A 26535-nucleotide genomic window follows, 5' to 3' on the forward strand; every position below is an offset into this window, starting at 1 on the left:
CAACGTACTTTTACCGTCACACGGTCGATAGATGGTGGGTCCTCAAACACTCCAAAGGACAATCTTGCGCCACAGAAAGGCCAGCCTACTGCAAGAGAGAAGGCATGTTGTCCCGTGGGCGATGTTATTCCTGCTTCCTCTCGTCACACCCTTTCTCGGTTGCGAGTGGAGAGATGTCAGTGCATCCCGACCCAACTGCAGAACAACAGACCCGGATTGCTAGCTACTTGCCGCACAGACATGAACTTGGTCAAAGCAATTTTTGCGGCTCTCACCATTGGATGGATCGTCACCAGACCTCTCCCTCAACCATGGATATGCCAAGTTGCAACGGCCGCCTGCAGCCGCAAGGGAAATCGCTGGAGTTGAGACCGCTTGGTGTGCCGAACAGTCGAATCATGCCTGGTCTTTTCGACTTCTTACCCACAAATTCTGGCCCGAATTCTCATCGGTGAGGGCCCCGGGGAAGCATCAGAGACCCATCTCGAGCGGCCGGCTAGTTACCAGGGCTGCCCGTGCCAATGGATGGGCTACAAATGCTGCCAAATGATCTGCCATTACAAACATTACACGCAAAGGTCCGATAACTTTGCTGTCGACAACATGTGACATGGAAAGATTGACCTTGATTCGAGATACCATCATACCGGTAATCTCTAGATTGAGACATTCAGTATGCAGCTCAGCTCTGGGTCACTCGCTTTGAGGCGAACGTCTTTTAATTCTTGGGGCTGTCGGTGCCAAACAAGTTCAAAGCAGCAAAACAGCGGCTCAAAGGTCGGCAAGTTTCGAGTCTTGGACTGTTTCAATACACCTTGGGCTCGCATGCTACCAATAATGGCGAGCTGCAAGTTCTAACAAACTTGTGGCTGGACTAAGGTCTTGAGATCCCTTGACGTATCTCCGACAGCCACCGAGCTATTTCGGTGTGTGTACTCCATGCACAAAGCCCGGATCATTCGGCGGCTGCTGCTTTCTCACCGACCGCCGCTAGTAAGGTGTGCGAACGCGTATCAGACGGAACGGTGCTATTCTGACAGCATGCGTCAAATGTAACTCTTCTGTAATTGTGCACGAGGCAGAACGTATTGCTGAGTGGGCCCTGCGATGCGACGGTCACTTTGATAACCTTTGGTCTTTACAGAAGAAGAGCAAGTCGTCTGCAGCATTTGCCGGGCAGTGTCTTTGCTCGGCAAGATCGCCAACCAGACGCCCGTCCTAAATCCCGCTTCGGTCAGATTTGCATGGGCATCTGTAAGTTTGCCTTGCCGTATTAGGTCCATGGTCTTCAGCCAGGTACGTGCATATTCACTAACTATTGAAAATTTTATCACAACAGATGGCGGCCAAGATGTTGAGGGTGTACACACCAACTCGACATTGTAGCAATCCAGCAACCTCCAATGGCTCATCATCTGACGGCGATTCCAAGGCGCCTCCCTCTCTCATCTCGGATTGCCATCATCGTTGACATGGGCTTGCGTATTACACGCACGAGACCCGGCATTGGCTCGCATCGTACGACACGTCGATGATCTTGTCCCTGACGAAGCATCTTGCAGAAACCAACCTGGTTTTGTTCGTGACAGATTCTCGGAGAGATCGCCAGTCCGGCCATGGGTCACAGCCAGCCAGCCCGCCACCGCAAGATCAGCTACCGGTCTGCTTGGGGAACACCTGAAGCAATCCATCTTCAATGGGTGCCTGCGAGTTGCTGTGCCTCACCTCTTTCGAGCGACCTGCATGCTGAGCTAAACCCGTATCACCACCCTCCAACCTCAACCTTGCAACGGCACGCTACATGGATGATGGCGGCATGGTTGGTCTGCTCTGGTGTTCAGAGATGTTGTGCTGCAGAGCTTTGTGTCACAACCACAGAGATGTTTCATTCACCTGCATCATCGAGTTGCCTCGGACGCCTCGCTGCAGGACACCGTCAGCCTTTCCGGAAAGCAGCTGTAGCGCCCCGTCCAGATGGTGCCAGTGACTCGTACTGATGGCATCCTGTTTCACTCGATGTGAAATCTTCAGCTCTTTTCTCCCAACGGCCTCAATTATTCTCGGTTGTCGCACGACGACCAGGTCTTCGTTCTAGATTTATGGCCGGTTGTTTCTCTGCCAAACAACGGTGAGACCTCTGATGCGAGCGTCGTCAGGCGCGCCATGCTTGTTGTTGCGATATGAGGAGCAAAGACCAGCCCATATCGCTGGTTTGGGAGACAGAGAAGTCAGCCGGCGGCTCCCTGGACTGAATGAGATCGTTCCACGTGCTTTGAGGACTCTCCTGTCGCCCCCATCGCCGCCTCCGAGCCGCGTCTTGTCGTGGCACCTCACGGCAAGCCTTCTTACGCACGCCGCCGGTCTAAGGGCGCATCTCCCGCCCAACAGGATCGGCAGGAGGCGGATCCCGAGTTCAAAGCAGCCTCTTTGTTTTTTTTTTTTTTGTTTTTTTTTGGTCTCCCTCTCTATCTCTCTTTCATCCGCCGATGACGGATAGGTTCTGCAGGCCCGGGAGCGCGAATGACACCAATTTTGACAGCGCAACATGTTTCAACGCCTGCATGTCTGAACGCCAGGAAAAATTTCTGTCGGTGCGCAAACGTTGACCGGTCTCTCACCGACGGGTTCTCGAGAGGGTTGTGGCGCGGTGAGATGAGACTGTCGAAGAAACTATTTTTTCTTTTCCTTTTCTCCGGCTTCCCAACAAAAATTTCTTCTTCACTCTTTCTTCACCGCCTGATTGTTTGACCGAATTTTTCGATTCTCCTGAACGAGACAACAGCCACCCGACCAAAGGTGTGCCACGGCGCAGGTACGGGGTTTTTGATTTGCGGTGTTTCCAAGACAAGTGTCTGGCTAGAGTGTTGAAGCGAGTGGCCCTCTTTCTACTCACAGAAAGTCGCAGATTTCTTTTTCACGCTTTGCTACATTGCTAGGATTCTACAAATCCGTCTACGTCGTATATGCCGATTGGGATATAGATCAATGTCTCGTTGACTTGCCAAGAGAAGACGGACGCCCCCAAACGTGCTCGACTCTCTTCACTCAAGCGGGATCCAGGGGTCTGAGGTGGGCGTGGGGGGGCCCAGGGACACTGATTCGGCCCGGCAGAGTCTTGCCCCAACCCGTCCCTGGCCGGGAGTCGTCGGAGGTTTTCCTCGTCGACGGTTCACCTTCTTGTTTCGGGCCGGCCCGCGGAGGGGTCTGGGGCTTTATGGGTAGGTTTTTTGATAAGACCCTGCGGTGGTGCCCATTTCAGGGCCTCCGAGTGTCGTTTACACGCTGCGGCTTACGACTCACGAGGGAAGTGTTGTGGAGTAAGTAAATACGCTTCACTCCCGGGTTTGCGCTGTCCGTCTTCCGTGTAAGCGTCGGGGAGCTGTGAGGTGCTTTCCGGTTTGTTGGAATCCCCCCTGGTCATCGAGATGTCATGCGTTGACACTCGATGCTGTAAACCCTTTTCTACCTGGAACCTTCCGTAAAGGGAAGGTGAGGATTTCGGAACGATATGTCTTTCATGTTTTGTGGGTTTGCCTTGAGTGTAGTCCCTAATCTCTGGTGGCGATTAGTATGAGCCACACCCTGAGTTAGACCATGATGCATATATGTAGCCCTACGTAGATCCTTCACGATGGGAGAGACAAAGCATGATACTATTACAAAGAACTATATGATCTCTTACGGATGACGTACCAGCTTTGTCCACCTTTGCCGCCTCGAGTTTACGATACATATGTTTATTGAGTACAATAAGGCGACGGGCGAGATAGAGTTCAGACATACCTTTATACTGGACACTATCCTCTCCACCATTCGTAGATCGCGGTATCCCCCGCTCATCTTAACAAGCTTTTTGTCGGCTTGTCATGTTCGAACAACTTGTCACTAATCATTCCTATTTGGTTTATGGGAGCAATTGCGAACAACAGCTGATTGCTGGTTCGTTCCCCGTGGTATGTTCCATTCTGATTCCAACCCGTTCTAGTCAGTGAAAACAGCTCGTCGGCGCAACTGAAGCCAAAGGCATGTATCAATCCACTTGGTCTTCCAGGCTTCGACTTCGAGAGTCGGTTCTTGTCTGGCGGGCCGTTGTCGAAGCTGTGACTCCCTTCCGTGACCTCTTGCACGATCTAATATGTATATGTATATATATATATAGGCCGCGTTTGCAAATCTGGATGTAGTATCGGCACTGTCGTGCTCAGTTGTCAGAAGACGACCTCTGGGCAGATCTCGGCCTCGGGGTCAGTGGCTACGTATAGCGAGAGGCGAAGCAATGTATCAGTCGTGGCATAGGCTCAATTTCACCTAAACCGCTCAGCATCGTATAGTTCTAGTCGTTGATTGTTCACAAGGGGATCTATAGAACAAGATGGTCGTTCGTGATGGTTCAAGCTGGTCCTGATATGACCCGGATCTAGGCTTTATCTTCTGATAGTTACTAATTCTCAAGCATAAAAGGCGAGGCGGACCTACGCCGGACATCGACATATGTCCAAACTGCGAGTTTGTGATTCGCGGAGCACGATGTTATCATTGCGTGGTGATCCCTTCGTGATGAGACTGTTTACGTGGCGGGCATTTATATATTGAGCGAACGCCTCTAGAGGAGAACAATGGGAGGTCTTTTCATGAGCCATATTGTCAACTGCTCGGTAAACATAGTAGGCCCCGAGCTCTGCAGGCTTCTTTAGCTTTCGGTCACTACAGGAAAGTACTTAAAGAGGTATGATTAAGTCTATCACTGGTTCCCTTTTACCACCAGGATGACTGGGTTTTCAGAATGGAAGGTCCAACCCGTGGGCAGCACCTTTTATTTACTGCGCCAGCAACGGCCCACGTTCTGGAAGCGGTGAACTCATGACGTTTAATCAATGATAGAGACTATCTAGTAATTGCGTCAGTCGCCCCCCGCCCCCCTTCGCTAGGAACGATCTGAATTATATTCCATATTGGATTCACTTATGGAATAATCGAGAGAACAGTGGTAGTGTGTTGATATCTAAAGAGGCGGTCCTCTTGATCACAATGTGATCGACGTAAACACGTGGAACCCGTTCCCGTATGACCGAGAAGGACTGAACTCTCTGATTTTGCTACCCTGACGATGGAGACTCACTTGGGGAGTCTGTGGAGTTGTATAGCGAGAGCACCTACAGCCTCTCTTTGTATAATTATTGCGCCACAAAATATCTCCCCAGAATTCAATGCCGAGCCGCCTGAAGCCGTAGTAAATAATATTTGATACTACATTAGCATCTGTCCTATAATAGTAGGAGGTAGTTAAGACAAAAGTGTGTATAGCATTAGAGAAAGGGGGACCAGGCAGCTCCCTTGCTTATAAATGTTTTAGATGGATATAACTCAACATAACTTTTCTCGACTTTTGTACTTGTCTAATTGATGAAGGCACATGTCCAAGAAATTTAGCAACGCAATGTACGCTATTGTAGATTCGTGTAGTTGTATACGAGAGGCGGCTCACGCATACGAATAGCATAGCGATGTTTAGTATACCATAGCCTCTTCCGCAGAAGCTTCTTGCACCATAACAGATACTCCAGTGAATGTTGCCATGATATACCTAACTGACCCACGTATAGTAAACACCAGTGAAGGAAAACTACGAGAAGGCCGTTGTTGTGGTACGTGGAGGAAACGAATCGGGATCGAAGTGGTGCCTTGGTTTCGAGACTTTCACGACTTGAAGCCACTTACAACACCCGAACTATTGAACTCGTCAGTAAAGATGCAAGGGGCTTACTTGGAATGAATAAAAATTTAGGACAGGGTGTATTTCACCTAAGGAAACAGTTCCTTGATGACCACCAGTACGACCGCCGCGATCCATCGACGGTATAGACGTCTTCCTTGCCAGAAAGCAGCCCTTTAGTGCACACGCCCAATGCAAGACTAATATATAAGTCAAGTAACAAACCCCTCGGAGTCATTGGCGTAATACAATCAAAGTATCCGGGTCAAAATACTATCTCCTATGACGCCATGACGCAAGACGAAAGCACTCACCTAAGAACAAAAGAAGAGTTCACCACCGGCGTGGCTACATCTCTTGGTGCTCATGCTGGGAACTTTTCTGGGGCGCTCATGCTGGGATTCGAACTCGGGTACTCGTATACGCTAAGCCTGTCGTCGAGTAGGCTGGTTGGCGATTTTAATCGTCGACCTTAAACCATTCCACCACCCAGCCAGTTTGACCTGACCCGCCGACCTAGACGGGCGCCTGCTGGCTGGTGACAGAAATGAGAGGGGTTTTATAAGCTCCTTTCCTTGGGTGTTCATCGGATGAAGGTCTGGTACGTACTGTATGTAAATTTGATGTAGGGCTAGCCAGCACCTGCCTGCCTGCTTTGCACTCATGGTCATGGATACGCGACAACCTCTGGTCCTCGTGCTCAAGAATGAGGATGAGTTCGTGTCAATATTCTTTGTCAAGGAACGAGAATCTTCTCTGTCTACTTATCGCCAACTTTTACTGTGACTTCCAGCTCTAGGAGAGATTATTCCATGTACTATCCTCTCTCCACGCTGAAACCAAAGAAGCTACCAGGATTCCTCGAATCTTTGCTCTCATTTGCAGCCCTAGCATCCCTGTGTTAAGCAGACAAACCGGTAAGCCCGAAGTCAGTGGTGACAATTGGACTTTTCAGGACGCGGAAATGGACAGAGACCGAAGAGTTTGCGAAAAGAAGGCTCAAATAAAGGGAATAAAGTAGACTATAGCCATGCCGCCAATGTCAAACCCATGCGCCACAGAATCCTCAGTGCTATAATTATACACCTGCGATCCGAATCACCCGATTCATACAATCTTCAGCCATTCTGGATGAACCAACCCGGTTCGTCCATACCATAGGTCCATGCCATAGCCTCAGGAACGACTCTTCCACGAAGACCAGCCAGCCCCCGCGTCACTGGCCACCTATAAAGCACCCTTTTCCCCTATTTACAGAGCAAGGTTGTAGCTATACTCATCCTCCATATTCTGGCTGATCCAAAGCACGACACTGCTCAAGCCCACGAGCGCATTTGCGACAACGTTCTCGATGCCCATGCCCAGCGCCGGCATGGCGACATCCTGCACGACAAACTTGAGCACAAAGACCGTCACGCCGCCCGCCATACCCCCGGCCAGCGCGGCGAAGCCGAGGAACAGCACGACGCGGGCCTTCCACGCGACGCCGTTGCCGCTGTACGAGAAGCTGTCGGCCGACAAACGCGCCTTCTCGACCGAGTTGATGATGAGCATGCCGAGCGAGGAGAAGATGAGGGGCAGCCAGTCGACAAAGGTGACGTGGGTGTCGGAGCCGTTGCGGGCTGACTTTGACCAGACGGCGGAGTCGAGCATGACGTAGAAGGCGACGGAGAACTGGGGGGGTTGACGACGGTTAGCAGGGTTTTTGAATCTTCTGTTCTTCTCATGATTTTTGGTTTTTGGGGAAGGTTTTGAAAGGAAGAGGAAACCAGCTGATGTTCCTTCGCGTGCTATCTATCCTACGACACTGGCGGGTGACCATCAGGCGAGAGAAGAGGGAACAAGCTTACCAGAGCTCCGGCGCCGTAGACGCCAAAGTTACGAGCCCAAGCGCTGTTGAGCCATTCCGGCTTGCTGAACTTCCAGAGGCGCTCTTCCTCCATAGTTGCGAATGTGGTGATGGGATGGATTGGGTTATGAGGTGTAGTTGGTTTCGGAAGCGATTAGCTGAAGATAGCTCCCAGTCTGCGAATCGTTGTAGATGGATCGGGCGGGCGGGGATCTGGGCGTGTTTCGTCGGGAGTGTTCTCGAGCAGTCGATGCTCTTGGAGGAGAAGAAAAGTGTCGTCGGTATATCGCCGGGGGGGATGATTGAGCCGCGCGTGCGTTGTTCGTCGTCTGCTGTCGTCTGCTTCGGTGTAAGGCTGGGCTTGGGTGACGAAGGCACGGGCTCCGGATGTTGGTCGCCTTGACGTTGATCCGGCACAGCTGAGGCGTCACAGTCCCACTACCTCATCCTTGTCCCGGAGCTTTGCCGTTCACACGTGACCCTTGACATGTCACATGATCTTTACATCGCAAAGGTACTCGTGCATCTTGACTCTGTATATCTTAGGGAGCTAAGGGGAACGAGACAATACAGAAAAACGCTCATTTCAAAAGTATGATCGAAACCGAGGAAAAGAACCTAGTCTCTCTCATATGTATAGACTACCTTGGTAAATATGTGCTGTTGCGACGCCATCAGCAAGTCAACTCATAGCTTACACCTCCAAGTCCCCTGCTTCGTACATGACTCTGCCTGCACCCGTGCTCATGAACGACATTCCATTGCTCGAGACACGGCGTGGACCCTTCCTCGTAGATCCGATCGAAGCGGAGCGGTTCATCGCCATGCTCCGGGCTCAGGTTGACCCCCGTTAACACCCCGCAAACACGAATCGGTCCCAGTAGCACGGAACACGAGGAATTGAGGGGCGCATGCCGCTGCACGCCAAATACATGCACGTAGGCGCAAAGCCTATCTAATTCATATTGACACGAGAAACAGAATACGATTTGGCCAAGGCCGTCACAGCCAACCTGTATTGAGGACTAATCCTACGCCCTTGCCTCGGAGCGCTCGAGATAAAAAGAAGTAGACAAAAGGTCCTAATAGTACACTAACAATTACCGGCACGCCTACCAATTCCAGCTTGGGATATTATCGTCCCATTTACCTCATCTAGGAGGACGTGGTCCGCAACACCCATCTCGAGACAGCCGCAAGGCTGCCCACGAAAATTGGCCGAATATGGCAGGTTGGTGCGAATGTACGTATGCCGCGCAGCTATGTCCATAGGCTGCAGAAACCTCAGAATGGGCAGAGGCCCACCCGACGTATTCCGGTCCCGGCCCTTTCCAGAGAGAGCCCAAAAAGGAAGAAAAGATGAAGAAGAAAATAGACTTGGAAATAAGCCCAGCCGCCGTGTTCCCTGATGCTCGAAAAAAAAAGTCTTCAATGTTGTATGACCCCCTGCGGACGTCCTCTCATAATGATTAGAGTCACGGACGCCTCAAACGCCGATGTTTTGCTGTATGACGGGCCTTGTCGCGTAACAAGACCCCGAGAATAGGGGAAACCGTATCGTCGTTCTGTCGTATCCAGTTTTGCACACCTTCTATATCTCGATCTCCTTCATCGGCTCCTCCGATACCTCAGGTTGCTTGCCGTTGGCTTTGGCGGTGCCATTCATCTTGCCAGCGGGGTTTGCGTTCTCCTTTCCTTCGCCCTCCGCAGTCTCGACGTGCGAAAGTAGCGACACGCGGGAGCCCTTGGGGGTCTCTTCGCTCGGCCGGGGAGTTTCGACTTCGACAAGCTTCGTTGGCTTGAGGCCGTTTGTCTGCAGCTCCGGCAGAGGGGTTTCCTCGGCCACTCGTGCCAGGGGGCTGGACTTGCCATAACCAGGGCGAATGGGGCTGGCAATCGGAGAAGTGCCTCCCAGTCGTTGCATTGATCTTCCTCGTTGTTCGCCATTAGGCTCGGCTGATGTCGGGCTCGCGCTCGTGTACGGAGAGTTGGCGCCAGATCCAGCGGGAGATCCGGCTCTGTTAGTAGGTGCAACCGATCTGCGCTTCGCAGCTCTTCGGCCGTACTTCTGATCCATTCGCCATCGAAGAATGCCAAAGTAGGGAGGCTCAACACGTGTCTCCTTAAACTCCCGCAACTTGAGCTCGTTGGTCTCCTCATCCACAAACCACTTGCCAGACGAGAGGTCGTCCGCGACCATGGCGAGGAAGTGAGCCCAGGAGCGGGCAATGACATACTTGGTATCGTAGTCGCGACCAAAGAGAACAATCTGCCCCCATTTGCCGCTGGGACCGGGAGCGAGGTCGACAGCCAGGTTGTTTCCACCCCAATCGCGCACCAAGGGGATCCAGGCTGGGTGGGCATACGATCGCTGCACTGCGTTGGGAGGCACGCAATCCTGGCGAGCAATGAGGTCCTGACGCCAAGAGCCATTGTTTGCGGCCGCAGGAGATGCGGGTTCTCTGGAAGACGATGCCTGGTTGCTGCTGCCGAGGGCCTTGGGGAGAGCGGCAGGTCTTTGGTAAGCCGCTTCGGAGAGGAATTCCTGGTTGACTTTGCGCCACTGGTCCCATTCCTGAACAATCTCTTCGCAATCAAGCAACATGGAGCCGAAGATGATACCAGTAGGCATTCCCAGGCGCTCCTGGCCGTCGTGAACCATCAGTGACTCTCTCACGTCAAGGGGCAAGGAGCAGTCGAGTTGATGCTCCAGTTCGTTGAGATCGTTATCAGTACATCCCTCGCAGAGCTGGTCCCACAGCTCAGGGTAGTGCTCTTCAGCCCAAGCGTCAATCTTCTTCCACGAGTGGGAAACGGGAGGGGGAGGAGGTGAGCCGTCCTGGAAAGACTGCATGGGGACGTCTCCGGGGCTCTGTAGCTCAAAGCCATCGTGCTGGCTTTCGCGGCGAGCAGATTGAGATCTCAGACCTGGGGAATAAGGCGCAGAAGGGTTGGGGCTAGTTGGTGTGTAGGGCATGCCACCGCCCTGGTAGCTGTTCTCGCGCGAGAATCTGTTATAATCGTCGGCGAAGGGAGAGGATACATCGGCGCGGGATTCGGAGGCTGTCGCGACGGAAGTAAGGATGCCGCTCTGGCGATTCAGAGGAACGTGGCGACCGGTTCGGTGAGGAGAGTCAATCGTAGAGTCTAAGGTAAGTTAGTTTTGTGACAGAGGTAGGCGTTGCAGAGGTCATTCGGGAGGGGAAAACGTACGTCGGTCGTAGCTGGTCAGGTCGTGCCAGAGAGAGCGCATAGCCGCACCGAAGCCGAACCTGTCATGGCAAAGTCAATGTCTCGGTCCTCTTAGGCGTCCCAAGAAAAGGGGACTGAACGGTTGAAAGAATGGATGCCAACGTACGTGTTCGCCATGATTGGCGATAGGGCCCTCGGCCGATTTGACAAGACAATAATCCTGTTCCGGGGTTGGAAAAAGAGACGCGATCGACCGGTTGCGGTTGTGGAAAAGTAAGGAAACGGCAGCGAAAGTTGGGGGTGTTGAAGAAGTCGATTTACCCCTTTGGTCGTTGGCGTTGAGGTTAGGGGTAACGGCCGAATCGTCAAAGACAGATGACAGCAGGTGCTGGGTGGGAGTCTCCTTAATTTAGGATGCTGTGTTTTTTTCCCACCACCGTTGAGGTATTGTCGACTCGCAATGAGGTTGAAAGTGTGAAGGAGTGTTGGAATTCACAACCAGCGAAAGTATGCGGTCTGAGTGGTGAATTGGGTTGTTGGAGGGAAAAAGAGGCTTCGAGGTCGGAGGCAGCGCGGTCAGGTCAGGGGCGGGCCGCGAGGGTTGGATTGTGAGGTGCCCGTGTTTATGTCTGACGGGGCGTGGAATTTTTAGAGTTGGGGACGATGGCGTAGTAAACCCGTCGCGGTCCTCGAGTGTGCCAGGCGGGTGCAGATGTTAGTGCAGTGAAGGACGGGAGGCGAGAGTGAGGTGTGCTGCAGCTCTCAGTGCGACGCAGGAGAATAAGTGGAGGCAGGTAAAATAGTGCGGTAACGATAGGTAGCTGTGCCTTGATATCTTTCTCTCTCGCTACCTCAGGGACTAAGGGCCAGGAAAGAAAAAGAGCACCTCTGATAGCGGGACTGGACAGGCAGGTAAGGTAGGTGGACAGGGTTAAATTTGGAGACGTTGAGGCTTCGTCTGGTCAGTTTGGTGGATGGCGCCCGGCGTGGTTTGTGGCACTTTAGGGGAAGGAAGGAGCCCCAGTGTCAGTGTTTCCTCCCTAGTCAGTCTTGGTCGATACCTCAGGAAAAAGCGAGGATACCTGGGTATTCGTGGTAGTAAGAACGAGATGGTGGTGGATGTGGTGGGCTTCTGGGAGTGGCTTGGGGATGAGAGAGGGAGGGAAGGAGGGGGCGGACAGGCACGGGGGGTTCGAGTGAAAGTGGGACCTTCAGAACGGTTTAGGAGAGAAGGGGGACCCCTGGTCTCTCCTTTCTCATTAGACAAAATGAACCGGTGCCTTCCTTGCTCGAGCAAAACCAAAAGACTAAAAAAGCAGAGGGAGAAAAAGCAAGCAGTGCCGCGGCGACCCTGAACGGCGAGGTTACTCCAGTAAGGTACCTTGGCACAATAAGGTAGGTAGGTCTGCTGCTTCTGCGGAGTTTGCGACGAGGTGAAGCCAAGGTGAGAGGGAACGAGAGAGGACACTAGTAACGAATTGCGACGCGAAAGCGAGCGAGCGAGTGTCGGTCAGGTCGGTGAGGATGTTTCCTGTGTGATAACGAACGCTCTGGATGCGAGAGTGTGTGCAACGATAATGTAGGCAACGACTGTGGGAAGTAAGTAATTGATGGAGATGAAGATGAAGATGAGAAGGGGAGAATCAGAAAAGCACGGCTCATGTCAGGACAGAGAGAAGAAGTTGGCATTAATGGCAAACATAGTGTAGATGCTAATTATCTTTGATCTTCAGGAGCACTGCAACTACGACCTCCACTCAATGCTGTGTACAATCACAGATAGAGGTACATCCACGCTATTCGACTCCCATCACACTACTACAAGTGGTACAGTGAATACAGGGCAAGTTGCTTGGTGGTCAAATGCGCACTGACAAACTGGGTAACCCAGCCTCAGTCAAGTCACTGTAACAGCGGGATGGCGATGGCAAAATCAGGGTAGGATTGGCACATTGGGATGGAAGAGGGGGATGGATGGGACGGCGTTTGACGTCGTAGGACTGGCGCCAGGCTTCGAAAGACTTCATTCAAAGCTCAGCAATCTGGCAATCTGGTAAATTGGCAGAAGGGGACCCGGAGATTCGCGCGTCAAGTTGGTGCCGCCCCTGCCACGATTCGCAATCAATTGGCAGACGATTTCCGGGTCTTTTGGATAGATCTTTGCCTACGAGAAACCCGCAGTACTGTAAGGTACCGTACGGAGTATACACCGTACTCGTAATTCGGGGCGGTGTTAGGAAGGGGCGAAAGGGCAACCTACATTGATGATTGATGAAGGGATGGGTGTGTAGGATGGCTTGGATTGGATCCCCTCCCCAAATTTACCATCTCTTGCAGGCGACTATTTCGTGTGCAAGGTAAGGTACATACCTTTTTGTAAGTACCTGTTCGCGTTGTCTTGTACGGCAGAGGACATGCGGGCAGAACTGCCGCGGCCCACGGACGAAAAGATAGGAGACAGGGATGGATGGCCAGGTCTCGCAAGTGTGGAATGCCCGCCCGCTAAAGAGGACGCGCCGAAGAGAAGGCGCGGGCGGGCGGCGGGCGAGTGGGAGTGGCAGAAGTGGTTCAGAAACTGGAAGTCTTGAGTGGGCTCAGAGTCATTGAGTGTAAGGTGATGGTTGTGTCGCGGCTCAGGAACCGGCGCTGCTTGTGCACTGTTGCTGCCGAGACCCCTGACTAGTAGGAAGCATTAGCCGGATGCTGATAGGAAAATACCTAGATGAAACGGGTCAAATCGAATGTGTTGGTGTGAAATGTCTTGAACTGACGTAGCGGGCTACTACGCCACGGGATCAAGCCGTTTCTTTTTGGTCCCCGCTGCGTCAACTGGAGCCCAATTTGCTAATCAGGAGCTTGGGAAAGTTCCTTCTTTCACTGAAGATCCCGGCGTAAACGGCTGCCTCTACCCGTCGATTCTCTTAATTTCGAAATCCTGTTGGCAATATGGACAAGACGGAGTAGGTATGCAAGTGTACATCAGATACATCCATCGAGTTTATCTCTGCAGCTGGCAACAACTGTAAGTACGTACTTAGATAAGGTAACATTACCTTAGTCGTCAACTACGCGGCATAAACCGCCATTTTGTTTCCCACCTCAGGCGCATGCTATTCTCATTTCCAACCCGCACCTGGTCGTTTCCACCCCTGGACCGCATCGACTCACCTCTGGCCCTCATCTCCAACTCTGATTACCTGATATGCAACCAAATCTACAAAGTACTTTCCAATCTGCGCCGTCTGGTCGTCGTCGTCGTCACCTTGTTGATTAGCGCAGCTTAAGCCCCGAAAGAGTCTTCATGTAGGTCTCGGACATGTGCCAGATGAAATGAACATGCAAAGATGAGAACAAAGGAAAAGCCCAAGTCTTCTAGGCGTCTTCCATGAACCGGTAGAGCTGAACCCGTCCAGGGAAAGAAGCATTCCATTCCGCACGTCTCCTCATTTCAACAGCTTTCCCCGCCCCCGAAACAAGCCTGGACCGGCGGGAACCCTGAATCTTTGGTCGCTCAATTTTTTTTCTCGCAGCTTAAATTACCTTACAGTCCATGTCACGCTGGTAAACTTCTTGAAACATGCAGTCTCTGCCCCCGCTCGATGCAGAATATTCCCGACGTCTCCAAAGTCAATGTTCCAGAGTACCTGCGGTACAGATACACTCCACTTTCTTTTTCTTTTTCATTACAGAGTCCGGACTATTTGCTTTGTTTTTGCTTCCGTAGAGAGGTAAATGAAGGCGACGTGAAGGTTGCACACATCGGTGTCATGGCAGCTGTGCGACAATGCCACTGGCTTTCACCTCTGCAGGAGCTTGCAGGCGGCAGTGCGATAAGAGGCGCTAGAGACGCAGGAAGCGGCAACTGGATAATAGCACCAACGACGACGCAGCCCAAGTCGTCACCCAGACGTTGCGCACGGCGACCAGCGGCGGCTGCGCGCTATCTCGATCGACTTGCAGCTTGAGAGAGAGAGAAAGAGAAGTGGGAACTTGGAAGCAGACACTAGAGATTGGTGGTTCAGATGGCGGATGGCTTGGGAACACCCGACTACCTACACTAGCGCAAGGGAGGAGGGCGGACAGTTTCGTGTGGCAACCGTTCGTGATCGTCTTACTGGCCAGTGCTTCTCTGGGTTTCTGGTGTTTCTCCTCCTCACCATTGGTTTATCTTGCGGCACCATAGCTCACTGGCATCTCTTGCTTGCATCGTTTGACCTGGCTGTTTTTCTTTCTTGGGCGGCTGCGGCTGGCGGCGTCGGTTCGTTGCCACGTTCACAGTTGACAGTTCCCCAACTGTTTGGGGCGGGATGCAGCGCGACTCGCAGCTGCATTTTGTCAGCGGGGACTTTCAGCTGGCAATTGCCCGCTGAAAACGTCCAGTGGCGGCTTCCCGGCTTTGCAGCCGCCGGCTGGTCCAAAATAATTGCCTTGATGCCGTGGCTGATGCTCTCTCTTGGTTCCCTCTGCACATCCAACCGCGTTTGCATTCGCGACCACATGTCACGCCCAAGGGGCTTCGGACTTGGCAGCATTCAGCAGAAAGCATCAGTTGTGCCATCCGATTTTGGTACTGCTTCCTATAATGGGCCACCTGGAAACTGCAGGGTTTTTTTCCAAGCCTCCAGGGGCGAAGGATGTTGCTTCCGAGCCTTCATTCTCCGTGTTTGACTTGATAGCGCCCATCGAGACCCGTTTACTTGACGGATACATCCCTGGTTGATGTCATGACGGATCTGGTCCCGTCCCACCTTCATCTGCAACCTCACCGGCTAAGGTAGCGACTACTGCGTACGTGTAGAGACAGACGTCCCACTCGGTGCAGGACCCAGCTGGACAGTGAGATGACTATGCCAAGGACTGAAGCGTCCCCCTAAGTCCACCTTAGCGATTCCTTCTTGGAACAAAATTTTTGACAACGGCCGCGAAGCCAGTCTCTAGCTTGGTGTGCTAGTCTAGATCTAGACAAAAGTTCGGGTCTCGGTATTGTCCGTATACTGCCTCCACATCTGTTCTCATATCACGTTTAACACGACACCTTCGCGATGAATTTGGCACGGTCCGAACTCGCAGTACTGCCTAAGAAGCCTTCGAGAGTCTGGAGCCTCGGCCAGATACCGCCTTAGCCGAAGCGCTACCTGTTTCTAGTATCTCCTATAAGCATCCAAACCCTTATATGCCTTTGCGGTATCGACCGTCTTGTGGACTATGCAGTATACCTTGACGTCGAAGTTCACGGCAAAGGGCCACCCCAGGCACTACAGAGAGCATTTCACGATGATTTTCGTCGAAATTTCGAGAATATCCAGGGCATGTGGTGCAAATTGGGTGTGGCTTAAGCTTCATTGTGCCCCACATGGTGCCACTGCTCATTTGCTCTTCGAATTGCCATAGGTTTCGAGTTGAAGTCTAGATATCAGTCTTGGTCACCAAGCTGAAGAGCATGCTTGGTCCCTTGGCTCTCCACAGCTATCTCGATAAGCTTTCAAGCACCATGAGCCGATCGGTTGGCAGCATCCACAAGTGGGATCGCAAAGGGCTTTGGACACGGCCAAGACTCTTCCTTTTTACGCTGGCCAAAGACAAGAAGCCACTGGACATAATAGGAACGAGCCTCGTTACTAGCATGGATGGAATAGCCATGCTTTACTCGACAACCTGGTAGAATTAGGCCGAGATGTATCACATGTTCGACCGAGTGCCTCATCTCCAGTTCGATAGATTTCAGCAAGCCTCGAGGCTACATGATCGTTTGGAGTAAACGATGAGCATTTCAATATGGCAGTCGTTTGTCCTTGGTACCATACCTCGTATAAGCCAGATAATCGGGATCACCGGGCTGTAGGCCGTAGCAATCTGCCACAATACCCGATAAAGTCCACACGCCAAGGTCCTAAACGCAGGTAAGAAAAGAAAGAGCTGCGGATTGGTTTCGCAATCCGATCACACGAACGAAGGTCTCGGGTCAGAAGCATGTCAATGATGCATGGAAGAGGCAGGAACCGTACGGGAAAAGCACCGCCAAAACAGCCCGAGCGCTTCTCCGAGAACACCCCAGACGTCACCTCACGACTTTGTCGAGGACCGAGCACGATCCTAGTTTTAGAGATTGTGGAGAGTTCCCTAATGTAGTTGCAGAGACAGCCCCATAATGCCAAACTTCGGACGGCGAGGCAAAGACGTCAAAAAGCAGGAAATATCGGGCGGGCCACAATCGGATGATGATCTTCTTGGGAGGCCGTTCGCAAGCTGCGACGGATTCGGGATGATGTCGAACTTGTTTCCTCGCTGCAAAGCCGTGAGGCCTGTTCGCTCGGCCATTCCGAGTTATTTTCAACCTCGGATGTCAGTCGTGGCCAACTGCGAAAGACATCTGAGCTGGCCTGGCTTAGGACTTGAATCAACTCCCCTTCATCATAGTTGTGAGGGTGACTGAACAGGTCATGAACACATGCTCGTCTGAACCCATGTGTACTAAACAAGCATCGTCTCGCAATCGCTGCTCTATGATATTCAGAATCTCCTTGGCATCTGCTTCTTCCACGGTTGGCAATCGTCACTATGTTGTATGTTGTTGATATTTTTGTACTTTCCACCTCCCTGAGACCCCAACAAGAGACGAACCGTCGAAAAAGTTTATAATTTGTGACAGAATAACAGCCCAGATGATTTTCCTTCTGTTTAGGAACCGAGACATCTTTCTCGAGGCCAAATAGTTATGAGTATCCCATGCTCTCAACCCGTCCCCATCAACCTGTTCGCCACCACACGTGTAGTTCATCTCGTATCGCAACATGTTGCTTGCTACATCTCGCATGTACCCTCTACAAACAATGACGGCATTCTAAACTCGGCCGAACATATCCTTTGTTCCACATATACATTTATTCTTATACCTTGACTTGGAAATGTGGCAAATTAGAAAAGAGGCCATGAAATCAAGCCCACAAGCCTCACACCACGCGCCGACAGTCGTAGACAGACAATGTCAACGACGTATCATCGCGTCGCGCAAGATTGTGGCTGTGACGAGAGATATCGTCCAATACCCATTCAAACGATACGATGACAACGACGACGACGACGATGGGGTAGGTCTCCCATGTCGTGTAACCCCAAAGTCATGTCACCCAGGCAATAGGAGTCAGTAGTATAAGTCCGGTGTGATGATGTGTGCTGTGCTGTGCCTCTCCCTACCACAACAAGCTTACTGACATGCATCAAGAGCATGAATAACTGACCCAAGAAAATGATTAGATAGAAAATGACAAAAATAACAGTAAATCCCTGTGGCTCAAAACGAACCAAAAAGTCGACTCGACCCCGCAACCTATTGCACGCAAGAAAAAAAAAAACAAGCTATCCATGGCATTATGTAAGACCGTGAGCCAACATACGTTCTTTGCCAGAATTCGTACCGCTCGGCCATCGACTACAACGGACGGTGCTTGTTGATGAACTGGTCCGTCTTTGGTGCCGATAATGGAAGCCATAGGGATGAGAGATCATCAAGGGCGAGTGCGTGTTGTTACGGTGGAATACACAATGGACGGCAGACATCATGAAGACAAAACAAGAGCACCAATCAAAGAGCTCTACCGCAATTCATGTTTCGAAACATGCAGGGGCGGCTGTGGCTGACGTGCGGCTCGGCGATTGGCAAAGAGTTGACGCGTCCATATGTTTTCTCACGGGCTGCTGATTACTAGCGAAGACTATGCTCGTGGAGGGAGGTGAAATGTAACCAATGCGGGTATCTCTATTATGCATGAATCCAATGCTGAACTACACAACGTATTTTTCTTGGTTCGCTGACTCGTCATGCTACCCTCTTCGTGAATGTAGCTGCGCATCATCTCACGCAACTGAAGAAGAGGCCTCAGTATCGGGCTTATGAGCCTCCAACATCAAAGCTTTGTACCTGCCTTGCAGAACCTCCTTCGGCAGTGTGTGCAGAATCTCGTTTCGCAGCCGCTTCTTGTCGAACGACAGCTTTTCCAACTTGAGAGCCTCCAGAATGTAGCTCACGACCGTGTTCGTCTGGAGCGGCGGGTCTCGGAGGACCTTGGCAACGGCCTCGGGCGTGAGGTCCTCGTTATCGTTCCAGATGAAGTAGGCTCGTACGGCGGAAGGTGAGGCGTGGAGGGATTTGATGGTGGTCCGGTAGCTGGCCAGCTTCTCATCGGCAGCAATGACCCTGGCATCCTTTTGGCGCTTCTGGGTTGGAGCAGCCAGTTTGGCGGCTCTCACGCTCTCGGCGATTGATTGACCCTCGCCATCTGCCTCAACTTCGAGACTGTCTCTGATTGCTTGGCACTCCGAGGCCGACAGAGGTGCTGAGATGTTGCGCGGGTCAGCCTCCAGAGGTTCAATATTCTCTTCTGCCATTGGGAGGGTGACACCGTCTGCGAGCCGGATGTTCAGGCCGAGCTCAGCATTATACGGGAGCGGCGGAGTTGGATCGAGGCTCTTGCGCTTCCCATTGAGAACATGGAATAGTTGAAAGCCGGCATAGGCATCTGAAGCAGAGTCTAGGCAGAGTTAGCAAGTAGTAGAGAAAAGTTTCTGCTAACACTTACACATGAGCTGGTCCATGTTCAGGGACTGGGACCAGTCACTCGACCGGACATCCTGCCCCTTGAACATGGGAAGACCAAGGTGTTCCTTGACCATTGTAGCCAGAGGTACAGGCCTCCTGTTGATCAGTCTCACTTCGCCACTTGCTGAGTACTTCACAAGCTTATACATATGGCTCAACTCGAAGACTCCCCTCGTATCGACCTGCAGATGGTTTCGTATCCGCGTACAGTCACCCTTGATGTTCACGCCGACCTTTCGCACATCCGAGTCCTCCATGATCTTCCGAAATGTCGGAGCGACAAAGTCGTCGGTGGGAAATAAGGCAATGTGAAATAGAGCGATCCGACTCTCGTTGGCGACCTGGATCAAGGAAACATTCTTCTTCGGACCCGAGGTCTTCTTCGCATCCGGGAACCACTCGAGGTCGAACCCAAGGACTGAATCATTCACAAAGTATTGACACACTCTCTCCATGGTGTGTTTGGTCTTGCAGTAGTGCACCTTGACCTTTTGCTCGGCCCCGTCTACCGATGGTCCTCGAAAGAGTGTGTAAGACCAGAATGAGTCTCCCGTGTTCTCTTTTGCAGCTTGGGCTTTCCGGAATGCCGGCAGAGGGATCTTGAAATCCAAGTCTGTCTGCGGAGGATCTGCTGGCTCTGTAGCCGCCTTCGTCTCAGCCTCAGCCTTGCCCTCCTTCGGACCCCCTGCGGTCTCTGCTTGGAGCGTCTGGGCAGTGGGAACGTTGTCTAGCGCGGGCTGATACTCCGGAGCGGTGTAGAAAGGCAGGTCATCGCTGTCAGAGTCGATAATCTCGTTATTCGGCTTCGTCGCGACTGAGGGCTGGCTGTTGTCTGGCGTCGTGGTGTGGAGAGAACGCAACATGTCCACTCGAGGATGGGATGTCTCGTTCTGACTCGCCTGGCCGAAGACGATGCCTCGAATGGGGTTCCATAGTCTGGCGTAGGAAGAAGGATACATTGTTGATTTGGAACGTCTGCGAGTCGTCGATACTGTCAGTGAAAAGCCAAGAGCAGCTTGCAGTTCGGTGAAAAGGGTGTTCATACGTTTGGACCAGCATCGACCTCGGCAAAAGTCGATGATTATATAGAATAGAACTGCTGCGTCTAGGGAAGCTCATCCACGCTACTCGCGGGTGCATCTGAAGGGGGAGTGAAGCGCCATATTTGCCACCGGGCATTGGCGCGACAAAGTGAAGAACGGTATTCTTCAGGCAGACGCGTCGTGGGTGATGGAGGGGTTCAATTAAAGTACGGAATAGGCTTTGTGGGTGATACGCGCCCAGTTGGCGGCAACGACAGCTGGGAGCTCCGGTGATGTGGCTTAGTCATTCACAGCTCATCGCGCAGTCACCTGACATGGGCTGTTACGCTCACCCCTCCGGCCTAAGTGCACGACGTCCATCATCTTGAGCAGCGACGTTTTGGTCAGGCAAAGAACCTTCGTTTGGTGTATCAAAACGACCATCATTTCGTTCGACGACTTTGATACCTGCAGAACCCCTATAAGGAGACTTCAAACGTGAAGAGTTCAGAATCTCCACCAGATTCAAAGATTTAAGCGGCAAAATGGCGTCGCAACTGCTCCCTCTGGGTGAGTGGACAAGCCCATGAATGCAAAACGTCGAAGCTAACGAAGATAGAACTTATCGACAAATGTGTTGGATCGAGGATCTGGGTTGTCATGAAGGGTGACAAGGGTACAGCTGACCATCAAGGGCTCGAGTGAACCTGATCTGCTGACTCAAATGATGGCAGAATTCAGCGGCACGCTCCTGGGCTTCGATGACTACGTCAGTAAGTAAAACTTGAATGTTGTGCTACCCATTTGCTGGAAATATCTAACGAGAAAACAGACATGGTGTTGGAGGACGTGACAGAATTGTATGTGGCCGTTTTGACGGAAACGTATACCCCTGCTAACTACGGGCCAGCGACTACTCTGGCAACCACACAAAGCTTCCCAAGATCCTGCTGAACGGCAACAACATTTGCATGGTACGTCACATTTCCTATTGGGTTTTCTAAGAGAAGGGAGGAGAGAGACTGATGATGAGCAGCTCATTCCTGGAGGAGAGGGTCCGGTGACCGCGTGAAGAAGTTTGGACAAGGGTCGCATTTGAGCAGAGGCACCCGCTCTTCAAGATCACAGATAGACTAGGTTCATGATTACTATAACCTAAAGGATGGCATGAGGGAGGCACCAGGGGTGGTCCGAGCAATGCCATGACGGCTGAAGGCGTTGACTCGCTACCCAAGGGAACAGCGCCAAAGAGGGCTTCAAGGGACTGGGCATACACATAAAAAATGTCATGTAGGGAGCCTTTCAGAGCATCGCGAAATTGACGACGTAATGCGCAATGATCAACTTTTTCTAATCCGAGGCCCTATCTCAGCCCGGAATGCGAAAACCAATATGACGATTCCCCATGCCAAACTTCGGTATCAGACCGTTATTCCGTAATGACCTTATCCGCCTAACGCCCAGAGGAAAAATCCCACGCGAGATGTAAACCATCGTCTCGTATGTCCGCCTTACTGGCCCTGCTGATTCGAACGGCCGGCCTCGACCATGCGACGAAGCTCGAACTCGCGAGTAAACTCGCGACTGAGGTGGGACAAGTCCTGCATGAGCTTCTTGATGACCTGTACCAAGGCTTCCTTGGCGGTGATCGTGCCGTCTGTCTGGACTCGAATGAACATCTCGGGGACGTTTGGATGCGCGACTGTGACAAAGGTTTAGTATGCGTGACGCTGGTTGGAGGGCAATGCGCCTTACTCTTGTAGCCCGCCATGAGGACGTTCTTGTGCATCTTCAGGTGCTCGGACAGGAGGTTGCCAAGAGTGTGGTCCTCCTTCTTGATGACGAAGTCGGACGTGTTGGACATTCCTGGGAGGCGTTTAGCTTGGCCGAATGGCTAGGAAAATGGTTGAAGGGTGTACAAATCGTACCAGAGAAGACATTCTCCTCGATCTTCTTCTCGCCTTCACCGAGCAGGAAGAGCTCGAAACTATGAAAGAGTTAGTTCAATTTCCGGGTTCCGTTTTCTCGCAAAGAGACGCGCCGAGGAGGAATGTTCTCAGATTGGGAAGACATGATGTGGCTCAGATGTGTTGAGAGAGGGTGATTCTGGCGTCTGGGAGTCTTTGATATGCCTGATAAAGCAGTGATGCGATGGTTTATGTGCGTGGAAAAACAGGAGCAATGTTGAAATTCAGGATATAGATTTAAAGGCGTAGTTCCGTGCCTTGCGAAGGCGCCTCTGGCAGAGCCCGGCAAGGAAGCCAGGAGAAGACCACGGCCACCTCCTCGAGGGTGACGGGAAGGGTGACGGGAAGGGAAGCCTGAAGGGAATCATAACAAGGTGAAGCCGTTTCGAGTCCGTCTTCCGACCAGGCAGACATAGACTCCCTCCAAATCTCACAAAACAAAACCGTGAAGATTGTCTCACCGATCAGGCGCGTTCATCTTGGTGATTCGTGATAGTAAAGGGGAGGGTGGAGTCGGTTGTAACGAGACTTTGAGGACAAAGCTGAAGACAATGCGTAGTTGGAGATAACTGAACGCAGAATACCGAAGTGAGACTCTATTATGGTTAGTGGAACGTTCTTTCATGACGAGGAATTGATCACTACCTTTTGGTTGGTAATGTGATTGAATTTGAGAGTTCAGCCGGGGTATGAGGGATGCTGGTGAGTGAGTTGGACGTGGTGAAGCTCAGGCTCCTTCTCAGTAAAGATGGGCTGGAGTCCTAGGTAGTGGGTCCTAGAGATTTAGGCTGCGCCACAGATGTACAAATGTGGCGGTGCATAAGCTATTACGACCTTCCACGTCTTCCTTGATCTTCATTTCACCTCAATAGATTAGATTGAGACTCGCTAAGCCATAAGAAATTTTCGTTTTCTTGGCCTCTATGTCCTCAGATGATTTTCGAAGGGAGTTGAAGGATAAGTTGATTCAAAACCACTGCTACGTATACACATACAGAACTATAAACGTGGCGATGAGCCTCTTGTTCTTCAGTCTATGTACAAGCCCATGCTCATTGACGACCGGCCGATGCTGTCCAAAACCCTTGAAGAACCCGCTGGAATCCATGCAATGATTACCCAACGCTTTTCAGACAGCACTGAATGACAATTAAAAAATGCAGTCGCATGCGTTTCCCTCAGGCGCTTTGTGCCGATTTACTTCCCCCTGCGGTCGCAGTATGCCGGAGGTTTAGCACCATCGGAGCCACCAGCCCAGCTGTAAACAGTCAAGGTTGTGGTATAAGCCATAGCGACGAAGCCAAAGATGCAGAGTATGATATCAGAAATCTTCCAGAGCCTGTTTCTCGCAACGGCCTTGTAGTGAAGCAGGGGCTATTTGAGGGTTAGCAGTCAGATTCTATATTGACAAATTAGGTCATGTGCATGATTGTACTCACCGGGTAGATGTAGACAAGTGGAATGCAAGCAAAATTACCGACGAGGGCAACGAACTTGTCTAGATCATCCGCACCACCCCATGCGATGACGGCGCAAAGAATGACAAAGAAAAAGCGGTAGAGGTTCTTCTGCCACTTGATGTAGGGATTGTACTTTCCGCTCTTGGTGAACAACGCATTCTCGGTAATCTTGATGGCGGGGAAAAGCTGCAGAGGAATTGACAGCATAATGGCGATGGAGTAAAGGAACTGAACACTGTTGACAGCCTTGTTGTCTTGGGGCATGTTGAGGAGCACCACAGTCTCGGTCTTGGACCCGTAGGCGGCGTAGGAGATGGCACCCATGCCGATGAAGATGACCGAGATGATGATCATGACCGCCAACATGACACGAGGGAACTTGCTGGGGTTCTTCATCGACTCCTGAATAGGGATGATGAGGCCAATTCCTTCAAACGTAAAGATTGCCGTGCCTATGAACAAGGTCCAGTCGTTGCGGTTGAACTGGATGATGTCCGCGATACCATTGGTGGCCAAGGTGAGGATGTCGTAGTATAGCAGGTATGCAAGACCAAGTAGAATGAAGGCGTCTGCGATCAGAGCAGTAAAACTCAGCTTCTCGATGTCTCGCAGTAGGGAGAATGGCAGGAAGACAAGCACCTGCAAGAGGATCAACCACTTGACAGCGATGTTGGATTTGCAGTCCGATACCGCTAGAATAACGGCCTGCAGATTTTCTGACGTAAAGACCATGTACGCCGCCACGAACCCGATCTGGCTTATAACGATAGACGATAGGATAGTCGCCCTCATCCACTTGCCATAAAGAATGCCGCCAAGATCACCAAAAGATCCGTCGACCTTGAGACGAGTCGTGACCAATAGAACGAAGCAGTAGTAGCTCAGCGCTGCAACCCCAAGCAAGACAGCGTTGCTGAAGACCATACCACCGTTCAGATAAGCGCGAGGCAAGAAGAGAACTCCCGTACCAACGAACGACTTGAGCAGAAGCAGCGCCGCACTCATGGGACTGTTCTTTCCACTGCCGCCACGCTGCTTGCGTCTCCTTCTGTGGCGCGACGGTGTCAACAGCGCGCTGTCTTCCATAGGCTCTCTGTCGTCATCGCTTTCGTCGTCGCTTTCGTACATGTCCTCGCCTGAGGAGAAGTATTCGCCGGGTCGTAGGGCCTCGTCGTCTTCCTCCAACTCTTCACCTGCGAAGTGACCATATATCGAGAGGAACTCGAGGAAGCTGGACGTCAGCAGCCGAGGCTGGGGAGCTTCGCTAGCCTCGCCGCGCTCACCACCATCTCTGGCCGTGGAGGGGCTTCTTGCCGCTCTACGGAGGTAGTTGCGACGGAAACCTCCGGGAACTTTGATTGTATTGATATCAAGAATATCAGTTTCGGGATCCGGACGCGAAACGCTGAAACTCTTGCTGCGCTGCATCTTGCTGCGGGCTTCTGCCTCTTCGGTCCACTTGTAAATGCCTCGAGTCACGTCTCCGCCTTGTAGCTGCAAACTCGAAAACTCGTCCTCGTTCAGTCCGGTGTCGGCGTCGGCGTTCACGGCCTGCTTGCCCTTCACACCATCACGCATGCTAGACTCTTCAGAAGCAGCGTCGGTGGGCTGGACCAAATGCCTCTTGACAATCTCGGGGTCTTCGTAGGCGCCAGCACCGGCGTTTCGCGAACGAGAGTCGAAAGATCCATAGTTGGTCATGGGCGTGCTCGAAAGCTGAGCGCCGGCAGCAGCAGGGGAAAGAGGTCGTGCCGGAGGGGTGGCAGAGCGCACCGGTGGTGTGCCATGCCTCGGTGGAGATGTCCCCAGCGAGTTGGACAAGGCGGCGGCGAGAGCCGAGACACCGGGACCTTGAACGCTTGAAGGAGCAGCTCCGGCAAGAGGAGCGAGACTTGCCGTCTCGCTGGCATCGCCTAGCCTACTTGAGCTCCCGACGAAGCGGCCGGTCTGGGGAGTGCCATATTGCTGCGAGGGTACGGGCGATGCCAGGCGAGCGGTGGCGTCTGCTCGAGGTAGAGAGCCGAATTGTCGGGACGGGGAGTCGGCCCTGGGAATGCTGAGGGGATCTCTCGAAGGAGATGCCATGATGGTGCCTAATGAAACCGGTCGCGGACTATCGAATGCCGGTATTCGGTATATCGAGGAGCCTCCAACCACAGCGTTGCAGATTCCGAACTGGATCAACAACAGACAACAAAGTTAGCGAGGTGTCATGGGCGGGAGAAGATGAGATGGGACGGAACCGGGGAAAAAAGGAGAGCTAGATGATGGAGAAGACGTAGGTTCGATTCAAGTACGGGGAGAGTTTACCTGGACTCAGTTGTAAGACAGCTGACGAGATCAATTGCAGCGCACGGCTTGGGGGGATGTGCGTTCGAAGCTGTTGCTACTGGGAACCCGTGATAAGGACGCCGCTTCCAAGCGGGTCGGGTGACCTAATCTGGCAGGTCTGGAGAGTCTGTGGCTCACACAGATAGCGTCGGGTAGGTAGCGCTACCTGGCAGCCTGCCCTGCCCTGTAGGCTCATACGCTGTAGCAGGCCCTGGGTGGTGTCGGGAGCTGTGGCTGCGCTGCCGAAACCCGTCGGGCTATGACAACCGACAGCCTAAGGTAGCACCCAGGAGCTCTCTCGGGTTCCTCGCTCCACCCTCCGGGCATGCTGACCATGCTTGGTACTGAACCTGCAAGGCAATGTTGTGCCTGTGTTAGCCGCTCTACGCTGCCCCAGCCTCCAGG

General features: G+C 52.2%; 8 protein-coding genes across 8 annotated transcripts; 2 read left to right on the plus strand and 6 right to left on the minus strand.

The window, feature by feature from the left end:
- Window positions 1-104: 104 nt before the first annotated feature.
- On the plus strand, window positions 105-455 carry CPAR01_08430 (uncharacterized protein; the record flags this gene model as incomplete). Its single annotated transcript, XM_060492698.1, has 1 exon — window positions 105-455. The coding sequence occupies one exon, from the start codon at window positions 105-107 to the stop codon at window positions 453-455; it is 351 nt and encodes a 116-aa protein (XP_060349068.1).
- A 6509-nt stretch (window positions 456-6964) lies between these two features.
- Window positions 6965-7656, minus strand: CPAR01_08431 (uncharacterized protein; the record flags this gene model as incomplete). The annotated part of the gene is made up of 2 exons (XM_060492699.1): window positions 6965-7387; window positions 7564-7656. 2 exons carry the CDS (start codon window positions 7654-7656, stop codon window positions 6965-6967), a joined length of 516 nt encoding a protein of 171 aa, XP_060349069.1.
- Window positions 7657-7716: 60 nt separating this feature from the next.
- CPAR01_08432 (uncharacterized protein) lies at window positions 7717-7986 on the minus strand (the record flags this gene model as incomplete). Its single annotated transcript, XM_060492700.1, has 1 exon — window positions 7717-7986. A coding segment is annotated over one exon (270 nt), but the record flags the coding sequence as incomplete, so codon positions are not given.
- A 1167-nt stretch (window positions 7987-9153) lies between these two features.
- On the minus strand, window positions 9154-10931 carry CPAR01_08433 (SMI1/KNR4 family protein; the record flags this gene model as incomplete). Its single annotated transcript, XM_060492701.1, has 3 exons — window positions 9154-10709; window positions 10776-10834; window positions 10921-10931. 3 exons carry the CDS (start codon window positions 10929-10931, stop codon window positions 9154-9156), a joined length of 1626 nt encoding a protein of 541 aa, XP_060349071.1.
- A 6873-nt stretch (window positions 10932-17804) lies between these two features.
- On the minus strand, window positions 17805-17981 carry CPAR01_08434 (uncharacterized protein; the record flags this gene model as incomplete). Its single annotated transcript, XM_060492702.1, has 1 exon — window positions 17805-17981. One exon carries the CDS (start codon window positions 17979-17981, stop codon window positions 17805-17807), a length of 177 nt encoding a protein of 58 aa, XP_060349072.1.
- A 627-nt stretch (window positions 17982-18608) lies between these two features.
- On the minus strand, window positions 18609-20309 carry CPAR01_08435 (3'-5' exonuclease; the record flags this gene model as incomplete). Its single annotated transcript, XM_060492703.1, has 2 exons — window positions 18609-19282; window positions 19331-20309. 2 exons carry the CDS (start codon window positions 20307-20309, stop codon window positions 18609-18611), a joined length of 1653 nt encoding a protein of 550 aa, XP_060349073.1.
- Window positions 20310-20917: 608 nt separating this feature from the next.
- On the plus strand, window positions 20918-21444 carry CPAR01_08436 (U6 snRNA-associated Sm-like protein LSm5; the record flags this gene model as incomplete). Its single annotated transcript, XM_060492704.1, has 6 exons — window positions 20918-20942; window positions 20992-21048; window positions 21107-21145; window positions 21205-21232; window positions 21283-21346; window positions 21409-21444. 6 exons carry the CDS (start codon window positions 20918-20920, stop codon window positions 21442-21444), a joined length of 249 nt encoding a protein of 82 aa, XP_060349074.1.
- A 439-nt stretch (window positions 21445-21883) lies between these two features.
- On the minus strand, window positions 21884-25884 carry CPAR01_08437 (transmembrane amino acid transporter; the record flags this gene model as incomplete). The annotated part of the gene is made up of 5 exons (XM_060492705.1): window positions 21884-22074; window positions 22128-22238; window positions 22301-22359; window positions 23541-23713; window positions 23779-25884. 5 exons carry the CDS (start codon window positions 25882-25884, stop codon window positions 21884-21886), a joined length of 2640 nt encoding a protein of 879 aa, XP_060349075.1.
- Between the last annotated feature and the right edge of the window lie 651 nt (window positions 25885-26535).

Source organism: Colletotrichum paranaense (assembly GCF_030867605.1).
Source record: "Colletotrichum paranaense strain IMI 384185 chromosome Unknown Scaffold_6.1, whole genome shotgun sequence".
Classification (NCBI taxonomy): Eukaryota; Fungi; Ascomycota; class Sordariomycetes; order Glomerellales; family Glomerellaceae; genus Colletotrichum; species Colletotrichum paranaense.